This window comes from Tubulanus polymorphus, chromosome 3 (assembly GCF_964204645.1).
Source record: "Tubulanus polymorphus chromosome 3, tnTubPoly1.2, whole genome shotgun sequence".
Lineage (NCBI taxonomy): Eukaryota > Metazoa > Nemertea > Palaeonemertea > Tubulaniformes > Tubulanidae > Tubulanus > Tubulanus polymorphus.
Genome location: NC_134027.1, coordinates 24,406,296 through 24,429,968, shown reverse-complemented (window position 1 = coordinate 24,429,968; position 23,673 = coordinate 24,406,296). Strand labels below are relative to the sequence as shown.

The 23,673-nt window shown below is 40.0% G+C and overlaps 1 protein-coding gene across 2 annotated transcripts; it reads left to right on the top strand.

The window, feature by feature from the left end:
* The first annotated feature begins 5,496 nt into the window (after positions 1 to 5,496).
* On the top strand, positions 5,497 to 23,579 carry LOC141902444 (F-box DNA helicase 1-like). Of its 2 annotated transcripts, none has more exons than XM_074790164.1 (20): positions 5,497 to 5,658; positions 7,829 to 9,802; positions 10,211 to 10,341; positions 10,709 to 10,832; positions 11,330 to 11,523; positions 12,123 to 12,242; positions 13,091 to 13,188; positions 13,379 to 13,457; positions 14,437 to 14,526; positions 14,680 to 14,908; positions 15,730 to 15,892; positions 16,859 to 16,995; positions 17,465 to 17,564; positions 18,194 to 18,321; positions 19,228 to 19,303; positions 20,002 to 20,190; positions 20,370 to 20,471; positions 21,326 to 21,432; positions 21,518 to 21,643; positions 22,494 to 23,579. In XM_074790164.1, exons 2-20 carry the CDS (start codon positions 7,871 to 7,873, stop codon positions 22,536 to 22,538), a joined length of 4,170 nt encoding a protein of 1,389 aa, XP_074646265.1. In that variant the 5' UTR covers positions 5,497 to 5,658; positions 7,829 to 7,870; the 3' UTR covers positions 22,539 to 23,579. The 2 variants fall into 2 exon arrangements, with proteins under 2 accessions (XP_074646265.1, XP_074646264.1); XM_074790163.1 differs by having other exon boundaries at positions 22,490 to 23,579.
* The last annotated feature ends 94 nt before the right edge of the window (positions 23,580 to 23,673 follow it).

Genomic DNA, 23,673 nt, shown 5'->3' with positions numbered 1-23,673 from the left:
CTTTAACTTAAATAATAACAATCCCAACCATGTACTAATCATGTAATAGAAATTTGAAATGATAGAATAAGTGCAACAGGTTTCTGTGATTTCACTTCAAAACATGGTTTTATATCAAACACTATGAAACTGGTCCCTTAAAATCAAGTCAACAACCGATATATAAAGATAAATGCAACTTATCTTGAATTTCCACCAATAGTGATTCCCGATGTCCTGTGCTGAATCCAAAAGTCTGATTGTGAAACACTGATTCCTTGATGTCCTGTGCCGAATCCATAGTGATTCCTGATGTCCGGTGCGAAAACAAAAAAGTCTGATTGTGAAGTTCACTGATTCCTTGATGTCCTGTGCAGAATCCGAGGGTGATTCCTTGTTTTCCTGCGCTGAATCAAAATTCCCATTGAACATGTTGAAGTGATACCTAAAATAGACAAATCTAAGATTGTTTTTTCTTTCCTTAGAAATAACTGAAGAAATATCACATATAGAATTCAAACTTACATATCAAATTGTCCGCTCCAATCTGCAGTTCATTTATTCACGGGGTTTTTCTATCCACGCTTTAGATTTTGCATCTAGAGTTGAACATGAAATATAAACAAGAAAGTAATGAAGAAACATGAATAGTTTAAATATTGTCAGTGGATATTTTGCCAATGCGGCATTATTCCTGTTAACGCTATTTTGCCAACGACGCTGATTGGCTAATTGACGACGCGCATGCGTACAGAGGTGCGTCACTTAAAAGATTCAAGGAAAGTGTGGAGAATAGAGTTAGAGAAATTAGGACCATAGAGCGGGATTCGAACCCGGATCAGCGGATTGCTAGTCTAACGTCATCATCCGGCGACCCAGGTAGGCAGAGGGCCCAGGCTATTGGAGTAAGAAGGATTTCAGTTTACCCTCACCTCAAAAGTCAGGATTGTCGGGGGTTATTTCATCATTCAAAATTTTCTGTCACACAATAAGAAGCGGTGCTAAAATAAAGGCAGTGGTGGATATTTTGCCAATGCCATTAATGCGGGATTATTCTTGTTTTTTGCCAATGGTTCGTTCTGATTGGTTAATTGACCCGGCGTATGCGCACTGAGGTGCGTGACTTAAAAAATTCAAGGAAAGTGTGGAGAACAGATTTACAGAAAATAGGGGCATAGAGCGGGACTCAAACCCGGACCAGTAAAATGCTAGCATAAAGTCTTCCTACTTGACCACCGAGATTCTTGCAATCCTGATGTAAATTTTCACTACATATACTATAGCCTCACCTTACCCTAACCCTATCCCTAGGGGTAAAAACGGACCCTAAACCTCACCCTAACCCTCTAGACCCCAACCCTATCGAAACCCTAACCCTAAAAGTTAAAACCAATATAATGATGTTATTGTTATATTTTATTACTATATCTTATTGTATATAGCCATTGGCAAAATAGCATTCACTAAAATAATGCCGCATTGGCAAAATATCCATTGCCTTAAATATTATATTCTTTCATTTCAGAAACCGATGAAGAACACATTTAAAAGATGAAATAAACTCACACCGTTTTCATTCTTCGATGTAATCAGTGGATGGAATCATTTAAGAACAAATTCATTACAACACAGCAGGGTAAAGGAAGGGTCTAGAAATATCAGGATGGAATGACGATATGCTTGACTGAGCACCACCATGTGCACCGTTCGTTGTACGATGTGCCTCTGAAATAATGATTTCCCACAATATCTGAGATGGAATATTTTTCGCAATTTAAACCAATGTTACGAACACTTACCAAATATTAAAATACTGACTTCAGGGGTCGGAAAGGAGGGTGGCAATGTTTGGAATTAGGTGAGGTTTTCGCTTTTCGTGTTACGCCATTTTGATATTGTATTGCAATGGGATTGCCGCGCCACCGCTAGACTGGTTGCCTGTCCAATAGTGCGCACCTGTTGACTGGTTGCCATGGCCCAGAAATCACCTACAGGCCCGATCCCTTCCAGGAACCCCAAGAAAGCCCGGGCATGCCCATGAGTAAATCGTCCCACTGGATTCGAACCCGGGAACCCTGTATCTTGCATTTAGCGTCAGAGCCACTCTGAACCTTTGCATAAACTAACACGAACTGACTCTGGCAGTAGACTCTCTGCCTTGGTTGCCAGAGACAATTCACGTTAGTGTATAAAAAATCCGCTAATGTTGAGCATAGCGGCAGCACCAGACGGTGTAGTGTGGCATCACGTCTATTTCATGAGTGCCAATAATTACTGGGTTCGAACCCGGGACTGTACATCATCTCTTCGGAATAAGGACAACTCTGAATCAGTGTCAGTAATTACTGGGTTCGAACCCGGGACACCCCTGTACATGGCCCGCCACCCTGCCGTATCACCCCATTTAGCCCGACCCCACCTACCAAACACGTGACCCATAGCCCGACCCTAACCGATTTGGAATTCCACCCATTCACGTATCCATCTTACTGTACTTACAGTTGCGAAACATTGTAAACTCCATAGGCCGGAATCTTGCGGGGTACTCGCGCACAGAGTCGCCGGGTCGTTGGCCCGGGCTAAAGCTAGCTCGGTATGATCGACGGCTACTTTGTCGTTGTATCTGTGACTATTCTCGGCACTCATGATTTAGTCTCGGCATTGAAGAAAAGTATTAGAGTATTTTCACTTTTTCAGTGCTTTGTGATTAGTTGACAACAGACTCATAATTTGGTGACATTTCACATCGATTTAGGATCGTGTGTACAAATATATGACACGTATATGTAAGCGCGGATTCTTTAGGCGGGGAGTAGAAAATATCATTTAATTGGTTTTGAATATCAAGAGTCTTTGCTACTTTCGAAATAGGATTTCTTTTGTAAGATCAAATTGCCTGACGAGACTGACAGAGATCGCCGGTACGCCTTATGTATCGATTCGTACGATTACTCTGATGCGACGGACGGACGCTGGGAAGGATTAACTCTGAAAAAAAAGGGTAGGCCCCGGGTCTAAAGGCGATGTTTGCTAGTGTGCATCGTATCTGCGAAGACTGATCAAATCCGGTGGTTTCTGGTATACCATCATTATCGTACATACGTCTCATTTCCTGAGATTTATATTCGGGTGAGTTGCCTTCCTAATGCAATTCTTGGATTACGATTATCGTATTAGATTTATCGTAAAATGTGCCCATCAATGAATATGTACATACTTGTTTGATCTGACTCCGCAATTCCCATCAATTAAATTGATAAGCAACATTGTGGCTCTATCAATTTTTCACAACCATTACAGACGGCAAAGTTACTTGGAATGCCTGGTGCGGGCTTTGTTAAAGATATCGATAGCTATTTTTCTGAATTTACCATTCGTCGAGCAATACACGATGAAGTTCAATGACGAATCGACGATAGAAAATCCCATCGCAATTTGTCTCATAGACCCGCCCACGAGCATCGGAATGTATCTTAAACCCATAAGACGGTCGATAAAACCAAAACCTTCGCAAATAATAAATAACGAAACTACTGATAAAACCATCTTTAAAACCCTCATTTCCCTTCTAGACGATTCATCAGTTACACCGAGCTCTGAACGTCGATTAACCCGACGCACAAATATCGCGCAAATAAGAATGACGTTGATTAGAGTCAAAAGGCAAATTGGGATCATAACAGTGAGATACATGAAGAGATATCGCTCTGAAACTATGTAACGCCATAAGAAACCGCGGTACCAACTGCGCCAGTACCGACCCTTACGCATCGTAATATAGGGCCAGTGATCGGGACAATTCATGAATTCGAGACGATTGTTCGGTAGGAATTGAATGAAATGACCACAAAAACTAACCAGCGAAATCAACACCATCGCCCATACCGATACTAACTTCATGGGAAATCTACGAGATTTTATCGGAAACAATACGACGATTAACCGCTCTAGACTGAGCAGTACAGTGCACCAGTTACGCGTCATCTGAAACATGTAGAAAAATGGCAAAGAAACTGAGATGAAAATCAAACCAAAATACCAGTCATTCCTGCGAAACACAATATCCCCTAAAACTGCGTAAATGTACGCAGTTCTCAGCGGATACAGAATGAATGTAGCGATCATAAACGTAAGATCGTTTAAAGCGAGAATTTTGATTAGAAAATAAACATCAGATTTAAATCGTTTCAGAACTAACAACGTGAATGCGTTGAATATTAAACCCACTACAGACGCCGGTAGATACCAGCATAAATACACGAATACGCAGAATTTGTTGATCCATTTAACAGGACGAGTTTGAATTCGCTGACATAGATTGAGTTGCAGCGCTGTCGATGCGAAAGTCGTGCTAGTAATGTTGCTATCGGACATCTCATAAGGTACTATGCCGCAATCTCTGTAAAAACAGGTCGATTGTTGTTCTTTTCGGAACCACGAAAAGTCTAGTGAATACAAAATGGAATTCAATCAGCTTTTGTATCTTTTCAGTCGTCGTAGTTTTGATTAAGTTTGAACCATTCATCACAGAAAACATTCACCGAAATTCTGCACTGAATCAAATTACATTGACGGTTTAACAAGAGTTTTCCAGCCATAGTTTGATGTTCTTTTATCAAAACTTCGTATGTAAATCTAATTTCTTTGAATTCTCATTTGAAATAAGTGTTATACGCACAAATTTTCGTGGCTTAGACGATTCATTGGTTGGTATACATCAGCAACGTCCAAATCGTTCTATTATTCATGTTCTGCGCTTATTTAGCAAAACCGGTGAATTAAGAAATGTGAATTCGGGGATTCAGAATTCTGCTTCCATTGTCGTAGAATTTACTTGCTAACATAAAATGCCCTGCGAAATTCAATCCTGACAAATTTGTGATATTTCTCTACCTCACATTGGATGCCGTAAACCACTCTGAATTTCATTCAAGCAATTTTGATCCGTTTAATACAATAACTTCAACTAGCGATGCAGAAGAATAACATTTGTTGTGCAATGCTTCTGAAGCCAGTAGGCTGCGGCACGCCGGAATCTGGGTAATCCCCGTTGATCCGAAAAACGCAATGGATACATGGAATCTGATTCACACATTTCAGAATTTATTATACGAAAAATGAATGTCGTCGGATGGAACAAGATGAAAAATAGAACGTCATCAATCCCGCAACGTAAACGATGCCGGGCAGCCGGGCACGGTCCGCCTGCCGCTGTTAAGTTTCGTGGGATAATCTCGGAGCTCTCCTCTATATTTGATTCTGCGCGTCAAAACAAAATTTCCCAAAAAATTGCTAATTAATTCAGTAAGATTAATAACATAACTATGACTAATGATCTAATTAGTAGGCACCCCTATATCTACAATGCTTCAATGTTCAATGTTGCTGGAGGTCTGGTCATTTAGTTTTGGAGCGCATTGATTTCGGAACTCTAGACTGGTTGACTGTGCCATTGGAAGACTAGCACTGGGAAGTGAGTGATTGCGCGATTGATCGAATTGGTGGAGCAGAAAAAGTGGAATTCGGAAAGTTATGTTTTTAAATCTTTGAATCGGATATTTGTATTTTCCACCGTGTTCAAGTGATTACTGATTGTTTTGCGCTGTTTTAAAAGATTCGAGGTAGATGCTGGTGATATTGGTGATACTGGTGGATAGTTGGTGACCGCTGTTAATTTGTGTAAGTTCGTTAAAATCGGCTTCGAAACCCCCTGTTTCGCTCCCGGCAGGTGTGGTGGGTCTGTAACTGTAAGGGACACTCAATCAAAAAATCTAACGAAATTTACAAGCCAAATTGGCAAATAAACAACAGGGACTATCCCTATTTTAAGATCAAAATCGGCTTCGAAAATCGGGGAATCCCAACAAATTCAATTTCAATTACTATATTGACATATTTTGTTAAATAGAACGCGTCGAATCTTACCGATCAAATTTGTTACATTTGGATGAAATGTTTTGTTACCTGGCTACAATGATCATAAATAACAGACCCGGCAGTTTTCGAAATTAACTGATTAGGTGTACAATTTTTTTGCATTCTACGTCTACGAAATGTCGACACGACCAATTTTATTTTTAGGCAAAACAAGGTATTATTTTTGTTTTACTGTATTTATAGAAACATTTCAGGCTAGGGTGCTGATTATAGGGCTTACTTTTTCAGGTAAAATCCTGTTTACCGACTTGCTATCTGATTACTTACTACAAACCCTGTTCTCTCTCTGACTCTGTGCAAACATATAATCTCTTAATTGGATATTTGAAAACTGATGACAGTATAGGCCCTACAAGAAATTTCAATAGACAACTCGTACTATGTGTATGATGATTATTTGGTAGTAACAATAGCAATCACATCAAAATAGGGCCTTTATCAAAAAAAATTCTTAATAAGGCAGTCTACAATATAAGACACTGTGCTCTGTAAGACCTTTAGCCTCCCACATCAGAACTTAAGCAAATGGCATCTCTTGGTAAACTCACTTTGATTTTAAGGGTTCAAATGTATAGGGCAATTTAGTATTTGTCATTGAAATTGTGGCCGGTTATGGGTGGATTTTGATTGAGTCTTGAGAAAAAGGCCTCATTGTCATTATTTGAATGTATACACTAGCGCTGCCTGGAATAACCTCGATTGTCACGACTGGAATCTTCGATTTCCTCAGTTGAACGCAGAGTCAGGGAATTTCGTTAAAAACATTAAAGGTACATGGAAATTTTTTGAGAGCGCCATGAAAAATCAAACAGTTTCCATCTACTGTCTGTCACACATGCTCTTCATGCGACGTTTTGGTCCGTAATTTCGTTAATAATCGGTTGATCTGTAAATATTATGCATCAATTTGTTCAGTAAGGAATTTGCATTCAGAAATAAATCATGAACTGGCAGAAATTTGTTTGTGTTTTCTTCTATCAGCGATAGTTTACCTAGCATACGCTCGCGTAATGCTGAAAAACGGCTTTTATGGCCCGTCACGTGGCGCCACCTACTGTATTTTGATATGCTAATGAGCAGGTGATGACGTCACTGTAACGTTTCCGAGCGTCCGCGGAGCGGTTTTTTCAGCATTACGCGAGCGTATGCTGAGTAAACTATCGCTCATAAATGAAAACAAAAACAACTTAAGTGAAAATTGTTGTTTATTTCTGAATGCAAATTCCTCACTTAACAAATTGATGCATAATAAAGGTAGATAAACCGATTATTAACGAAATTACGGACCAAAACGTCGCACGGAGAGTAGGTGTGACGGACAGTAGGCTATGTTTTGCGTATTCAATTTGTGTTAATTGATTGGGTTCATAGCTGATCTAGTCGGGGAAAGCAATGTGCATGTCAGGGAATAGTCGGAAAAAGCAAGTCAAATAGATGTGGCCATCACCCTGTAGGAGACTGTAGATAATCCTTTCATTCAGCTACAGAGCCGAAAGTGGTGGCATTTGTCGACCTAGCTAATTGTCTTCATTAACTGTAGGAGTGTACAACTTAGTTCTTATTTCATATTGAAACATACAAAATAGCCTTGACCTAAACGTGGGGCAGAGATGTCGATGATACACCTGGTTATCTAAGGTTTGTTACGGGTTGAATTACATTTATGCCTGACTTGAAATGTACCGATTGAGAGGGTTGAAAGTAATAAATTAGTTGAACCTGACCCTAAAAATGTTGTTAGTGCGTAAAAAATGTTTGCACCACAGGTGGGTGAGTTGATAAGACATGTTTTGTGATGAAAACCGTTACAATAATGTCTATAAACATTGATATGTGTAATATAAGGGGTTCTGTGTGAGACCTCATCGATGGTGGAATTAAAAAATTTAACTTTCACAACTTTTATTTCAAGGTTTTGATGATCACTGCTAATGATGGCAAATAGAAGATCGCAATGGAATTTGGTTCAGATTCCGATGAGGAACTTCTGCGTTGCAGCCAGGAACTCGAAAATCGGTCGTTTCCAAATAAGAAAAAGACTAAATCTGGTGTAGCTACTGATCTTGATTTGTTTGTTAGTCATTTAGTGGCTGGAAATTCTGATTCTGATGAAGAACTTCTACGTTGTAGCCAGGATCTAGAAAAATCATTTACAGAGGAAAAGACTAGAATCGAAGTAACTAGTGATCTCGATGTCGCAGTTAGTCATTTAGTCACTGAAGTTAGTCCTGTAGTCATCGGTAATTCTGATTCTGATGAAGAACTTCTACGTTGTAGCCAGGATCTAGAAAAATCATTTACCGAGGATAAGACTAGAATCGAAGTAACTAGTGATCTTGATGTTGCAGGTGGTCATTTAGTCACTGAAGTTAGTCCTGTAGTCATTGGTAATTCTGATTCCGATGAAGAACTTTTGGGTTGTAGCCAGGATCTAGAAAAATCATTTACAGAGGAAAAGACTAGAATCGAAGTAACTAGTGATCTCGATGTTGCAGTTAGTCATTTAGTCACTGAAGTTAGTCCTGTAGTCATCGGTAATTCTGATTCTGATGAAGAACTTCTACGTTGTAGCCAGGATCTAGAAAAATCATTTACCGAGGAAAAGACTAGAATCGAAGTAACTAGTGATCTTGATATTGCAGTTAGTCATTTAGTCACTGAAGTTAGTCCTGTAGTCATCGGTAATTCTGATTCTGATGAAGAACTTCTACATTGTATCGAGGAAAAGACTAGAATCGGAGTAACTAGTGATGTCAAAGTTAGTGATTTAGTCACTGGAGTTAGTCCTGTAGTCATTGGTAATTCTGATTCTGATGAAGAACTTTTGCGTAGTAGCCAGGATTTAGAAAAATCACTTACAGAGGAAAAGACTAAAATTGGAGTAATTAGTGCTGAAGCTAGTCATTTAGTACCTGGAGTTAGTCCTCTTGTCGAAAACAGTGATAATACTGAATCAGACGAGGATATCTTTTCTGTGGATCGGGAATCTCACGAATCAGAAGAATCGACGATGAAACGCCGACGAATCCACATGGATTCGAACGCTTGCGTCGACCACGCGAGAACCGCGTCAGGTTCGCAGGCATTGACCGATCCCGCGCGCGTCGAAACCAGTTCGAAAGATCCGAACCGCGGTCTGTATCCGCGGTCGAAGCCGGGCGATTACTGCGGTCCGAGCGCGCCTGCGGCCGGGCCCGGGGTTAATTTCGGATTCCAGTCGGCGAGCAGTTTAACTAGAATAGCTCTACCAGTCGACGATCACGTCGGAAATGTTTCGAATACTTTTAGCATCGGATGGAAAAAAAATTCCGTCGCTCCGGTGCCTCAGAAAAATTCTTTACGTAGTTATCTAAGCGACGTGCCGTCGACGAGTCCGTCCGTTCGAAATCCGCCGCCGCCGGAAAAGGCGGAATCGACGCCGCCGAAAAACGTGTTCGAAATGATGATCGCGAATCAGAAAAGTCAGAACGCGGACAAAAAAACGACGAAACGAAAAAAACGACGAAAAACGATCGATAAAAAAACGACGGCGAATAACCGCTTGAGCGTCGGCGGCGGCTGGCGCACGTCGTTCTCGCTCGCGGCGCTGAACGCGGAAACGTCTCGCGGTTTGAACGGTTTGCCACCGACGCACGTCGTCGATCTGACCACAATTAACGACGACAGCGATACGGACGCGATGATTTTGAGTCAGGCGCAATTCGGATTATTCGGCGACAGCGCCGACGTGCAGACGGCGAAGCGGCAGACGATCGATGTGAACTATTTCGAATCGTTGCCGCGCGAAGTTTTGGAGTTGATATTTTGTCAACTGCCGATGTTGGATTTGTGTTTGAATAGTAATCGCGTTTGTTTACAGTGGAACGATATTTTGTCCGATGAAAAGGTAAGATAAATAAAAAAAGGTCCCGCAAGAAATCTAATGGGTTCAAAGTTTGAGTGTATTGAAAATGGATTCGCAATGTGGCATTGAATAGCAGTTGTGAATTTGGAGCAGCAATACCTTGTTATGATCTCGCCTAATTTCTCCTTCAGAAGGACATGTATTTTGTCAAGTTCTCAAAAAATACTGATATGATTTGTTAGATGCGTACAGAAATGTGAAAGCTGTTACTGAGGGTCATTGCTTCGATTACTTATAATTCGATCATTTTCTTTCATATTTAAATGAAATGTTACTGAAAGAAATTCAAGTTGTTACCAATAGCACTTTGCAGAGGTTGTCAGCCCTGAAGCTATCGTGAGACTCGTATTATTATAGATGCGTAACCAAATTTTTGATATTTAAATTAAGTTTGTTCCGTGGAAGAAGAGGTATCACAAATTGAAAGCCGGAATCGGTAACGAAGCCGCTTACATGAATGGAATCATTCGCGAGAAATGCGGTATAAAATTACCGTCAGATTTCTTATCACAACTGATCAGGTAAGCAACACCAGATGGTGCAACAAAATACAGGGTTATTCGTAGAGAAAATCAGTTCATTTTCAATAAAATTCGAATTTTTAGGCCTCCAAATACGAAAGTTATCAAATGATTCGTCGGATAGATATAAGACTCCTTTTCCCACTCATTGTATGGTATTGATTTCACTGAAAATTGATAAACTAATCAGAAAGGTTGACTTGAATTTTGAAGAAAATTGAAGCGCGGTAACTGAGTAACCGCTAGCGATCCTGGCGGATTATTGCAAAATCCTCGTTTCCCTCGGTAGTTTTGCCGGTATCCCATTAAGTAGCGCGAGGTAGATTTGACTCGATTGAAATTTACAATCGTTCCAAAATTTTTACAGATTTATGAAAGATTTCAAGCGCGTTTCGTCGAAAAATATGAACGAATGTCTGGCGAAACACAAGAAATACTCGTGGGCTCGAGCGTTGATTGCTGAACGATTAGACGATTGTATCGAGGATGGGGTATGTATATCTCTAGAAAGACACTCCTGGGGCCGGTTCCTCAGTCGAGACTTAAGCCGGAAAGTGGTCTTAAATCTTAAGACTGGTCTTAAGTTGTTAGATTAGCTATAGAACTAAAATAGTTTTAGACAGGTCTTAAGTCCAAGCCATGACTATGGAACAGGCCCCTGGTATTCCTGTCATATTCTGTAGATGATATAGCTGACGCGGCAAAACCCACAGTTGATGATATAAAAAGTTTGTTCTGAGAGTTTCGAAGTTTTACTATATTACTGAACTTCATAACTGAATCATCTAAGGAATGAATTGAAAAAAAATGAAAATTAACCTCAAAACTTTCAGTATACTATAAACTACTACGCATATCAACAACTGTTGGCTTTGCTTCAGACCGTGTTTAAATGCATTCGGATCAGTAATTTTCGGAAACTATGAATCCAAAGAGTTTCACAAACATAGATGAGACAACAGATCGATAACAAATTCGTTGTTTGTAGAACATGAACCCGTGGTGTCTGATAGCGGCGCTCGTCGTCATCTCGAAGACCGTCTCCGACGTGGAAGAAGTGATCGCGTGTTTAACGTGCGCGCGGTCGCAGTGCACGATCATGGAGGTTCTGGAATGTTTGTACTGCATCGCGACGATGTTGCTGATGTTTAAACGCATTAAAAATGTCGGCGTGTGGAACAGGTTCGTCGTATTTCCAAAGGGGTAGTCATCGAAACGTACTCAAGTTTTGAGTACCCCAACTGCGCGTTTATTGACGAATGTACTCGGCACATTTTATCCAAAGGTATACTCAATTTTGAGTACTGTACTTGCTTTACCATGCTCAAGAGCATGGTAACGCTGAGTATACGCGAGAAAAGAAAATGGCCGACAGGCCATATTCGTTGCAACAAAAACCAATACTCATTTATCCACAAAGGATTCTCATAATTGAGTAGCCTTTACTCGTCAGATACCGCACCGTTTGGGTATGTTTTGATAAATTTGCCTCTATTGATATAATGTCTAGAAGGATGACCGAAATAAAACAATCTCAGTCATAGTAGATAGGCCGCACTCTAACAAAGAGAATGGATAATTAGTTTAAAACCTACTTTACTTTATACATAGATTTAAAATATTATAGATGAAATTTATTAGTCAAGAATTAGAAATAAAAGACAAAGTTTTGGACCCAATCTAGAGACAGTTGTCAGGTGTGAATTCATAAGAAAAATTGGTTTCGGAAAAAATGGCTTCAAAAATTCGATATTAAATGAAATGGTAATCTTTCATTTCAGTATTCACTATAGAGTTTACTACGCGTTGTATTTATACGAGAATTCGTCGCGTTCGTCGGTCGATCAGCTGCAGACGGCTTTCTCTAGTAACAAAGGTCAACAGACGATACTGCAGTACAGGTCAGTTTATATCCCTACCCCTAAGGAGTTAAGGGGTACCTACCCCGGTATTGAGGTGTTAAGGACCTTAACTCCTCCATAGGAACCCCTTTACTTCAGTCATGTCATCGAGTGTAAGCGATTTGTCCAGTGCCGCGCCATAGGGCCCAGTTCCGCATTCATCACTGGTGTCAAAAAGTGGTCTTATATCCTAAGATTGGTCTTGATCTTAGGACTGGTCTTAACCGTTTCAGTGTGTCTACACCACAGTGTGGTGTACGAATCAGTGATAGATTTTGCTAGTACAACGCATTGCGGTGTATTGATTTTATTAGTTATTACTAATTATCTCTTTTCAGAGGTGGCAGCACCTGTCAAACATAGTGAAATATTAGTAACTAACGATATACCACGCCAGGGTATAGACGCGCTATAGTGCTATTCCCGTTATTCAACACACTAGGGTGGAATTTTTCAGAATTTTCAAATTATCTTCAGCACTATAGGGTATTAAATTAGCCAGCACTGAAAGGGTTAAATCCAAATCAGTCCCATAATTGTGACTTAAGTCTATAGGTGGTCTTAAATCTTGTGACCGGTCTTAAGTTGTGATATTGGCTATGAACTGAATAGTCGTAGACTGGTCTTAAGTCCAAGCAATGACTATGGAACCAGCATTGGACCCTTATTCATCGTTTACGGTTTAGTTTGACTATATTTAATACCTAATTTAGAGTCACATTTGCACCAAGATCTACGGAACTGGGCCCAGTATACTGTGCAGGGTTTCTTATGTAGTATGTTGATACATAAAATTGGTCAATGAATGAAGCCTTCCCAAAAACGAAAGATTTTTCATCGAATTTTAGCCAATCGGAAAAAGGACTACGTCTAACTCACGAGCAGATGAGAATCGTAAATCACAACATCGACGCGGGAGAAACTATCAAAATAGTCGCATTCGCAGGTAGGAATGTGGAACGAATTCAGTTCTGTTGAATTCTGTTAAGTTTTGTTGAATTGTTGTACGTTTTAACCGATCCAATTCGAATTTAGAAGAGCAGAACTGATGTAAATGAGTAAACGATTGATGGTGATGAATGTCAATGTGACCGTTTGATATACCACTGGCTTAACGAGTAACTTATGATTTTTAGGAACTGGAAAAACGACAACTCTCGTTAAATATACGCAAGTTCGACCGAGTCAACGCTTTCTACTTATCGTATACAACAGGTAACCGGGATCTGGGCCCGGTTCCATAGTCAAGACTTAAGACCAAAAGTGGTCTTAAAGCTTAAGACTGGTCTTAAGTTGTTGGATTGGCTATAGAACTAAGTTGGTTTTAGACTGGTCTTAAGTCTAAGCCCTCACTATGGAACCGGCCCCTGGTCTTATAGACTGGCGTTAACTTCTAACCATATTCTCATTGCTCATAGAACCGAAATGAGCTTAACCCTTCCAGTGGGTCTACACCGCAGTGCGGTGTATAAATCAGTGATGGATTTTGCTAGCACCCCGCGCTGCGGTGTATTGATTTAATTAGTAATTAGTAATTATCTCTCGAAAGATGGCAGCACCTGTCAAACATAGTGAAATATTAGTAACTAATGATACACTGCGCCGCGGTGTAGACACATTATAGTGCTATTCCCATTATTCAACACACTAGGGTGGAATTTTCCCAAATTTTCATTTTCTCCAGCACTATAGGGTATTAATTAGTCAGCACGGAAAGGGTTAAACACTGGTCTTGAATCTAAGCCCTGACTATGCAATTCACTCCTAGATTCAGTTCCACAGTTCTGAGTTAAATTTGACTGTTGAGTTAACTCATCGATAAAATGAACTAATTTTAACTGAGAGTTAACTCTAACTCACAACTGTGAAACGAGGCCCTGGGGTTTTACCTACGTGTATAAAACTCGCTCCTGACCGTGATAACTGAAATCGACTGTTGGTGGCGCTGAAGTCATCATAGTTGGGATGATCATTACATTGACAATGACTTTTAATGAATTGGATCGAAAATTAGTACTCAAAACTATATTTGTGATCATCATCGCTACAGTTTGTCGCGACACTTAGTCTAAAATGTAGATTAAGAAAAACAAATGTTTTAGTGATCCTCCCAAGTTACACGTTTAGTAAGAAAAAGAACGATTTAGTGATCCTCTGAAATCATTAGAAAAACTTATTTCAACCGAATTTCTAGATCGATGGCAGACCACGCGGTTAAAATTTTTCCCGGAAATGTTACTTCGAAAACCAGTCACAGCCTCGCTTACGCCAAGTTTGGACGAATGTAAGTATCTTAAGTGCATTGGTATTTAGCGTCCACTTTTGATGATGTCATATGGGCATTTTACAAGCTTTAATTCGGAGGGTGGTCTCGGGGGTCTGGGCCCTGCCTTCCCATTCAAGTTGACCTTTTGAATGAAATTTCAAATTCTCGTAGGTATGCGAGGAAATTAACCGGCAACTTAAAAGTGAAGGAAATCTCCGAGAGTATCGTGTTAAAGAAAGGAATGTCGCTGTTCGTACGCGCGAAGTTGGTTATCCTGACGATCAACGATTTCTGCGCGTCTGCTGACCGCGATCTGACGACCGCTCACGTGCCGCTGTCTCGTCTCGATATGAATAAGAATTCACCGCAGCTCGTCGAGGTCCCGCACGAACATCGAATGGTAACGTTTCGAAATACTTCTCAACTTCGTCTAATGAATAAAGGGGGTTAGCCTTTGTTTGAAAACAGGGTGGCCACCTGGATATCAGAGAGAGAAGTTAGGGAATGTTTTTGTCTTTAAAAAGTCGGGGAATATTGAGGGATTATTTAGTTAAAAAGCTATAAGTCACGGGAAATTAGTTCAAATACTTCGATTGCGCTTGAAATCAAACAGTTTACATCTATTTCTTATGTATTTGACTATGTTAATTGATTGGATTCTTAGCAGATCAAGTCAGGGAAAACAATGCGCGCGTCAGGGAAAAGTCAGGGGCCACCCTGTAGAAACACTGTGCAACCTTATTTAAAAAATAACATGAAATCCAAAAAGAAAAGAACTCAAGACACTTATCCTCATTGCCTCTCTCCACCCAGGAGTAAATGGGTGCCTGGCCTGATAGATGACTCCTGAGCGTTTGTTAGCAGCTCGGTGTTACTTCTCCCCAGGGATAGATGACTGATACATGTTAGAGTATAAAATTGGCCAGGGTAACAATACCGAAAAATGTAAAGTGCTCTGAGCAGCCTGGCTGGATTTAGCGCTATATAAGACACATATTATATTATTATATTATAAAGAATGTTCCCTAAATAAGGGCGATATTCTAATGTAGTTGATTTTCAATCATTTTACTCTGGAGTCAGTTCTTTTACTCGTAACTGTGGAATTTGGTCTGATTGTAACCCTCTCAATTCCAGCGTTACATATCTTCTAGTTCCTGGGCAACATATCTTCTAGTTCTAGTGCAAGTCTTATATCGGTGTGCGATGCTTTGTTTTTAGATGGTTTTAGAAGACGCTGAAATGATCTGGAAGCGAATGATCGACGTTAGAGACGATATGAAAATCACGCACGACGGTTATTTGAAAGTCTATCAGTTGTCGCGTCCGAAACTGTACAATTTCGATTGTATATTGATCGATGAAGCTCAGGACCTCACACCAGGTAAACTTCTGGGACTGGGAGTAATTTTAACACCCCAATTCATTTTCAATTGAGTGAGCCCCTGGGTTTAAGTTAATACCGGTCTATAAATCCTGGCCCATGTATACGTATGTACCTCTTAAGGGACCCCAGCGACCTGACGCCGGGTAGTCATTATACCTACCTGTAACTGGACCTGACTTCAATTTGAGAGTAGTTTCTACTCTTTTTTTAAGCGCTCATTTACTCTCAGAAGTCTCAAAATCAAAGAATAATTCCTAGTTTGTTTTCGATATCAAATTAATCGCCTTTTATTGAAAACTACTACAATACGAGATATCAGGTACCAGGAGGGTAGAGATATCAGGTACCAGGAGGGTAGAGATATCAGGTACCAGGAGGGTAGAGATATCAGGTACCAGGAGGGTAGAGATATCAGGTACCAGGAGGGTAGAGATATCAGGTAGCAGGAGGGTAGAGATATCAGGTACCGGGGTAGAGATATCAGGTACGGGAGTAGAGATATCAGGTACCAGGAGGGTAGAGATATCAGGTACCAGGAGGGTAGAGATATCAGGTACCGGGGTAGAGATATCAGGTACCGGAGTAGAGATATCAGGTACCAGGAGGGTAGAGATATCAGGTACCAGGAGGGTAGAGATATCAGGTACCAGGAGGGTAGAGATATCAGGTACCGGGGTAGAGATATCAGGTACCAGGAGGGTAGAGATATCGGGTACCAGGGTAGAGGTATCAGGTAGCAGGGTAGTCTCGTCTGTTCTTACCCAATCCCAGTGACAGGAAATTTATTTTGTGTATGAGAAACATGTGCTACCTTCCAGCGCAGTGCATGATACTTAGATGAGGAGAGGACCCATTTGTGACATAGTGTTGAGTGCCTGCTGTCTGTACCATAGAAAACGCACAAATTATATACACTTCCATATACTGGGGTTAATGAAGTTGTTCAATATTATTTATTTTTAGCTATAGCCGATGTATTGTTATCTCAGTCGCAAGGTAAAATACTGGTGGGCGATCCTCGTCAGCAAATCTACGCTTTTCGTGGTGCGGTCAACTCGATGCAGCAAGTGCAAGCTTCGAAAATTTTCTATCTGACTCAAGTACGTACGAAAAACAGCTTCTTTAATTGGGTCCAGAATTGACAAAATGGCCTTAAATCATGTTTATTGGATTAGCTGTGGGAAGAAAATCCCTTGTCTTACTATAAACCTTAAACGAGCTTAGACTGGTCTTAACTTGTTAGATCGGCTGTAGAACCAGAATAAGCTTAGACTGGTCTTAAGTTGTAAGATTGGTTATAGAACCAAAATGAGCTGATACCAGTCTTAAGTTGTTAAATTGATAATAGAACCAAAATGAGCTTAGACTGGTCTCAAGTTGTTAGATTTGCCGTAGAACCAAAATGAGCTGAGACTAGTCTTAAGTTGTAAGATTGGTTATAGAGCCAAAATGAGCTTAGACTAGTCTTAAGTTGTTGGCTCGGCTCTAGGTATATAGAAGCAAAATGGGCCTAAACTGAAATCAAATCAAAGCCTAGACTCCAATAAGGGTATTTGTCTGTTTTTACAGTCATTCAGATTTGGTCCGGAAATCGCTCAAGTTGCCGACTGCATCCTCAGCGCTTTACACGGAGAAAGGAGAAAGAATCTAGTCGGGAGTGGTATAACAGGTTAGTAACCGGAGCCGGGTTTCACAGTTGTGAGTTAAAATCTACTTCTAGCGGTAGCAGCTGTGAGTCGATTAAATCTATAAGTCTTTGGGATCGAATTTTACATCGTGAAGTACGCTACATTACCCGGCTAACTGTGTTTCATAAAAAGGATAAATTTGTTAATCGATCTTAACATAAACGCAAATAACGAAGACATTTAGCCGATTGAAGAGTTTTTCTCGAAACAGAGCCGTTGAAGCAGGTCCTGTATTTCAGATAGATGTGAATTGAATTTGACCGGAGAGCTTGGACAGGGCGGGCACTGACCTGGAAAACTCCGGGAATCAGAAAAATCAGGGAAAACTCTGGAATTAAACCAAAAAAAAAAATCAGGGTATTTGAATGAGTTATTGACCTCACATTACTTAATCAATAAGCGATTCATAAAAAGAAAATGAATAAACTGTAACATTTTAAAGCAAGAAAATTCTTGGATTTACTCGGGGAATTTGTAAATTCGCAGAAAGTGGTCACTCTGTTCGACGCATTTATTTCTAGAAAATGGATTACTAATACCCGTGAAACTGTATCTAAGGATGTTGATTCGACTGAAGATTTTATTCGATTCGCGGTGTATTTTTTCGCAGGTGGCATCGAAGGCGATCGAGAGGGACAACTGGCGATCATAACTCGTAGTAATTTCACGCTGTTCAAAGAAGCGGTCAATCTGTGCTGTTCGACGGCGAATGAGGAAGTCCGCGTTGCATTTGTCGGTGTAAGTAGTCAAACACGGTAAACTCGTAGATTGCTCATATGAGTAATATGAGTATTCATATGAAACCCGAACACCAGATGGCGCGATGAGCACTCGGTACATTTAAGAGTTGCTACTTACCCTGGAAATCAGGGAAAAGTCGGGGAATTTTCTTTTCTTTGGTCATTCATTTATTACTTACACATTAAGGAATGGGGCCAATTGCGATTATGTACTGTAATGCTTAAAAGTATACAAAAAAATGGTGGATTTCGCGTACATGAGGGAAGGGGTTTGGAAAATTCGGAAAATGATCCCGCTTAAAAAGGTGGTTTCTAGAATTGCCTTAGGCCTTTGAAACACGGAGGCGAGGTACCTCGACAATTTGGGCAAATTATCTCTAAATGATGCACACAATTGAGCTGGTGGAACTGCACAAAAATATGAATCCATAATTACAGTAAAAGATGACAAGTTTTTGTATAGCCGAGTTCACACAGACAAATATCGTTATATTTGCTCTTTTTCTCGGCAAAGAGAAATAATAGCGCATCCGATTGAAAAAAAAATGAGCGACTTTTAGCTGAATATTTTAACACCATTCCAAGAGAACTTAAAGACGAAATAAGGATTTTGTATTTTATGCAACTTTCAAACGCAAAGGCAAAAAACTATGTAGCATCTCTTAAAAAAAGTCCAGTGATTGACCCTATCGAATGTATTTGATGAATCGATAAAACGAATACTGGGCTTCCAGCTTTATTTTAAATGCTTCTTTCAGGGCAAAAATGTATTCCTGTGAAGAGTGCTGTAATTGAAATTGGTCTGGGGTACTTTAGAACATGATCTTCACATTGAAACTAATTTCTTAAATATCGTGGGAATTTTGGTTATACTAATGGTTATTTACTTGATTGGTTTTTTCAGGGCGCCGAGGCATTCGGATTCAATACCATTTTGGATATCTACGCTTTGCAGCTGTCGGACCCCGAACGTCGGAAAGGTATGTCAAAAAAAAATTTCCAACAGCAAAAGTCTTTTGAAGTTTGATGACTGAAATTTGGATTAGTTCAATGTACGTACACGTCTATGGGGGAGGGTGAGAAATTGGCCATTTTTATGTACAAAATTCTAATTACCCGGTATTGAAGATTTTGCATGTGTGTGTACTTCATGAAGGGATCCAAGCAAAAGAGGAATAAAAACTAGCCATTTGATTTTCATGATATCGGGACTGAAAAAACCAAGACCCAGTTCCACAGTTCGGAGTCAAATTTGACCCTTGAATTGAAACAATGACAATAAACTGGTTTTAACTCTAGAGTTGACTGTTAACTCGAAACTGTGAAACTAGGCTTCGTTGATGAAAGAACCTCATTTCCTAGCTCTTAATGTGAAGTCTCTCATTCACATTTCAATCATTAAAATGAATAAAAATCCGAACCGCTTTCGGCTTGGAACTGTCCATTAAATCAAAGGGTAGTTGCAGTCATGGCTTAGATTTAAGGCCGATCTAAGACCATCTTAGTTCCAGCAACTTACAACTCAAAATCACTCATTGAAATTTAAACCACTTTTGGACTCATAGTCTAGCAGAATCATGACTAAGCAACAGTAGTAGGGCCCTGACCCACAGCTGTGTATTTAACGTTGGAATTAGTTCCCGGTTTTGTGAACGTAGCCGTTTTCTATTATTTCTAGGCGGTCTACAAATCAAACACCCTTTGATCAAGCATTTCCGAAGTCTTCCGGACTTAGAGAAGTACGCGTCGAGCGTGATGGATAACGAATTGTTGGGCAAAATACGCATCGTACGAACTTACAACCACAACTTGCCGAGTCATATCGCGAAAATCCGAAGCAAGACGGTGACGGACCAGAGAATCGCAGGTACGAAAGCTTTCATATTTACAAAAGAACGCGCTTGTAGCGGTCAGATTGATCGAAAATGTGAGAAATTTCGGAAAAAAATGGATGTGTGCTCGAAAATTTGTGAGAAAATTTGAATTCTGTGAAATGTAATGGAAATGTATGAAAATACAAAAAATGCTATCGTTGATCCGTTGTAGATGTGTTGTTCAGTACGGCTCATAAATCGAAAGGTTTAGAATTCGATACGGTTCGACTGACCGATGATTACAACGTTTTACCGGGAGAGGGCAATCAGTCGTGTGAGTATAAAACACTGTCCTACACCAGTGGCCTCCAAACTCAACCCCCTTCAGACATATGATATTGTAGAAGTGTGAACGATCAGTTTATGAAAGTTTGTAGTTAGTTACCTAATCTATGGTGGTATGAAAATCGGACGGGCTTATAGTGAAAATATCCGATCGTGAAACTAAACCACAGACAGGTTACTGACTTGAAAGTGTGCTGATAAAATGTCTAATGTCCGGTGATTGTAGTTCATTTTCAATCGAAAATGTCTCAGGTGAAGTACTGAACACATGTGAAATGTGGATGACAGTTTTTGAAAGTGTGCTGATAAAATATCTAATGTCTGGTGTTTGTAGTTCATTTTCAATTAAAAAAATGTCTCTTAAAATGAAGTCAAGTCCTGAACACTTGCGAAGTCTGGATGATCAAAAATTGGAGGAAGAATAGTGATAGAAAATAAAATGTCTCCGCGGCGTTCAGGATCCACTCTGAATATAACCGGGGTATTTGGAAATCTGTTTCGCGAAGGTCCATCGATTTGCCAATTTCGAAAGACCCTACATGAATTTAACACACTTGATATTGTCGCACCAGTTACAATCTCTCATGACGTACCTGTATTATTTATTGTATTGCTTGCTTCTTTATTACCCGGTATATATTAGGGGATAATATATTTTCCCCCTTCCTGCCATTTGTAAATTTGAATGTGTGAGTGTGTATGACTGATGAGTATATGTGTTTTGAATGCGTGTGAAACGAACACCTACCATTGACATTGGAACATCCTTTATGAATATGAAATTTGTCGGAATATCTTGTGGAATAAACAATAAATTATTGACTATGAAATTTTCGTTTTCAGTTCAGATCAAAGACGACGAGAAGAACATTTTGTACGTCGCGGCGACTCGAGCAAAAAAACGACTTCAACTTTCGGCGTCGGTGTTTACCGTGCTACAACTGTGCGGTGTAAGTATTCATCCGGCTACCTCAGAAAATTCATGAGGCGCCGAGGAAATTTCATTTTTCAGTAAATCATCATCTTTGTTTGTAGGAAAAGTTCGAATTTCCGCAGCTGTCGTCGGAGTTGGAGATGAAAGAGGGAAAACTCGTGTGTTCCGCTATGAAAAGCGAGTTCAAACCGAAAGCGTTGACGCTTGTCAGACAGTCGATCAAACTGGTAAATAGATATTAGTCGATGATGAATACAGTGAACTGCCCTCAAATTTACCGCCGATTTTCTCAATGTACATCTTAAAACAAATACATAGCAAAACACCCCGGATCCACCGCCATACTCTCTATACTGCCAACATTGTTCTACACCGATGAGGGCGGTATATCGGGGGTTGAGTGTACTTATCAACCCAGGATACCCAGGATAGGAGTTGAGAAATCCCCATTTCAATAAATTTCTGAAGAGTCCTTTGTGGAATTCATGGAATTTTTTGGCCGAGTTCGCGACATCCGTTTCTGGTATATATCCGATCCAGAGTTCAAGACTCTTCTCTGAGCTCTTTCCTTGATAAGGGAAAAAGAAACCTTGAACCTGCTAATGACGCCTTGAGTTGCGCTCGGTGGGAAAAAAGAAATATAGAACTTGTTGATGATGGCTTGAGTGGCGCTCACCAAGCTGAGGGGAAGAACATCATCTTGCTCATAATACCGTGCTTGGCGCCAAATTGGTAAAGGGGGCATATAAACACTGGACTTGCAAATAATACTCTGATATCTTAAGAACAGACATATGCAGAGAGTCAGAGTCTACTGCATTGTACGGCCACTTTCAGAAGTTTTTTTCGTCTAAGACTGAGGGTTCAGATTAACTACACGAACAGTCTACTGTACTGGGGCCAGGCATTGGGCAAACACAACAGTTACGATGCAATTTCAATTTTCACTTTGACATAAACCATCTGTTAACTCTAACTTTCGAACAACCGACCCTATACTTTTGTATATGTCTCCAGCGACGTAGGTCCTCGCGTCAAAGATTCGCTGAACGAAATTTCTCTTTTCACGTCAGGCAGACGGAACGAAGAAACCGGGAGGTATATTGTCGCCGTGTTACGTAACGGAAAATAACGAAGCATTCGGTGAACTGCTCGGTCTTCAAGACGACGACCCGAGACCTGAACGTACCGAAGAAGATGAAGAAAATGATAATTTTTACGTCGTAGTCGACCTGTGGTAAACCGATATGAACGATTCCGGTACAGCGGTGCATCGTATTGTCGGGGGCCAGATTATGGCCTAAGAGTAATTGATACATAATCGGTATTTTCATTCATTCCAAGGCTGATATTTCAATATTGGTCCATATTCTAGAAAACTGGCAACATGTCCACTTAATTCCACAGTTGTGTGGATTGTAATCTGTTGCTGCATACCTTACTGTAAACTCAACTTAATTTCGCTGGCTATGTACATTAGAACTTACTTAATTCGGATGACTACAGTCTGTCCAGATTACTCTTGATTTAAGTAAAATCCGAATTATGAACGATAGCTTACGTAGTCTGAATACCAGTCGTTGTTTGTGGAACGACTACTAGGTAGGGGTCATTCATTTATTACATACGCATCAAGGGAGGGGGAGGGGTCAGTGCAATTGCGTACTGTAATGCTTAATGTATATGAAAAAATGGCCGATTTTGCGTACAGAGGGGGAGGGGGGGTTGAAAAATTCAAAATCCCGTACTAGACTATAGCTTACGTGGTTCCAAGGTTAAATGGAGCCAACATTTCATCGCAATTATGCGAAAATCTGGATTGAAAAATTCGAATTAAGCAAGTTCTACTGTAACTGGAGATTTTTTACGAAGTTGACTATCGGGAAAATTAGAGCGCATTTTTCATAATATTTGAGTAAACTTCACTGAATTAAGCACTCGCCTTAAGAGTAAGGCAGAGCTATCATATACATGTTGAATACTATGGTTAATTAATGATAAGTTCGATTTGGAACTATATTTTTGTTTGCGATTGAAATTGTTGCACGTGCATTTCACAAAATACAGTATTGTAGACTAAATTAGTCAAATCATGTCAAATTTATGACTTATTGTCAATCATGTTAACAATAGTTGATTTAAAGTAGTCTCTATATTTCATATGTGTAATTTGCAATATAAACTTGTGTTCCTATTTTCAATGAGTTTATTTGTATACTGTGTAAAAGATTTAAAAAATACTCTATTCTAAAAATGC

Bases quoted from the DNA above. Each gene is read 5' to 3' on its own strand.
- LOC141902444 (XM_074790163.1), top strand. From the start codon at position 7,871: ATGGAATTTGGTTCAGATTCCGATGAGGAACTTCTGCGTTGCAGCCAG. The intron at 10,342-10,708 runs GTAAGCAACACC...AAATTTTTACAG, and splicing joins TTCTTATCACAACTGATCAG to ATTTATGAAAGATTTCAAGC. The intron at 18,322-19,227 runs GTAAGTAGTCAA...TGGTTTTTTCAG, and splicing joins TCCGCGTTGCATTTGTCGGT to GGCGCCGAGGCATTCGGATT.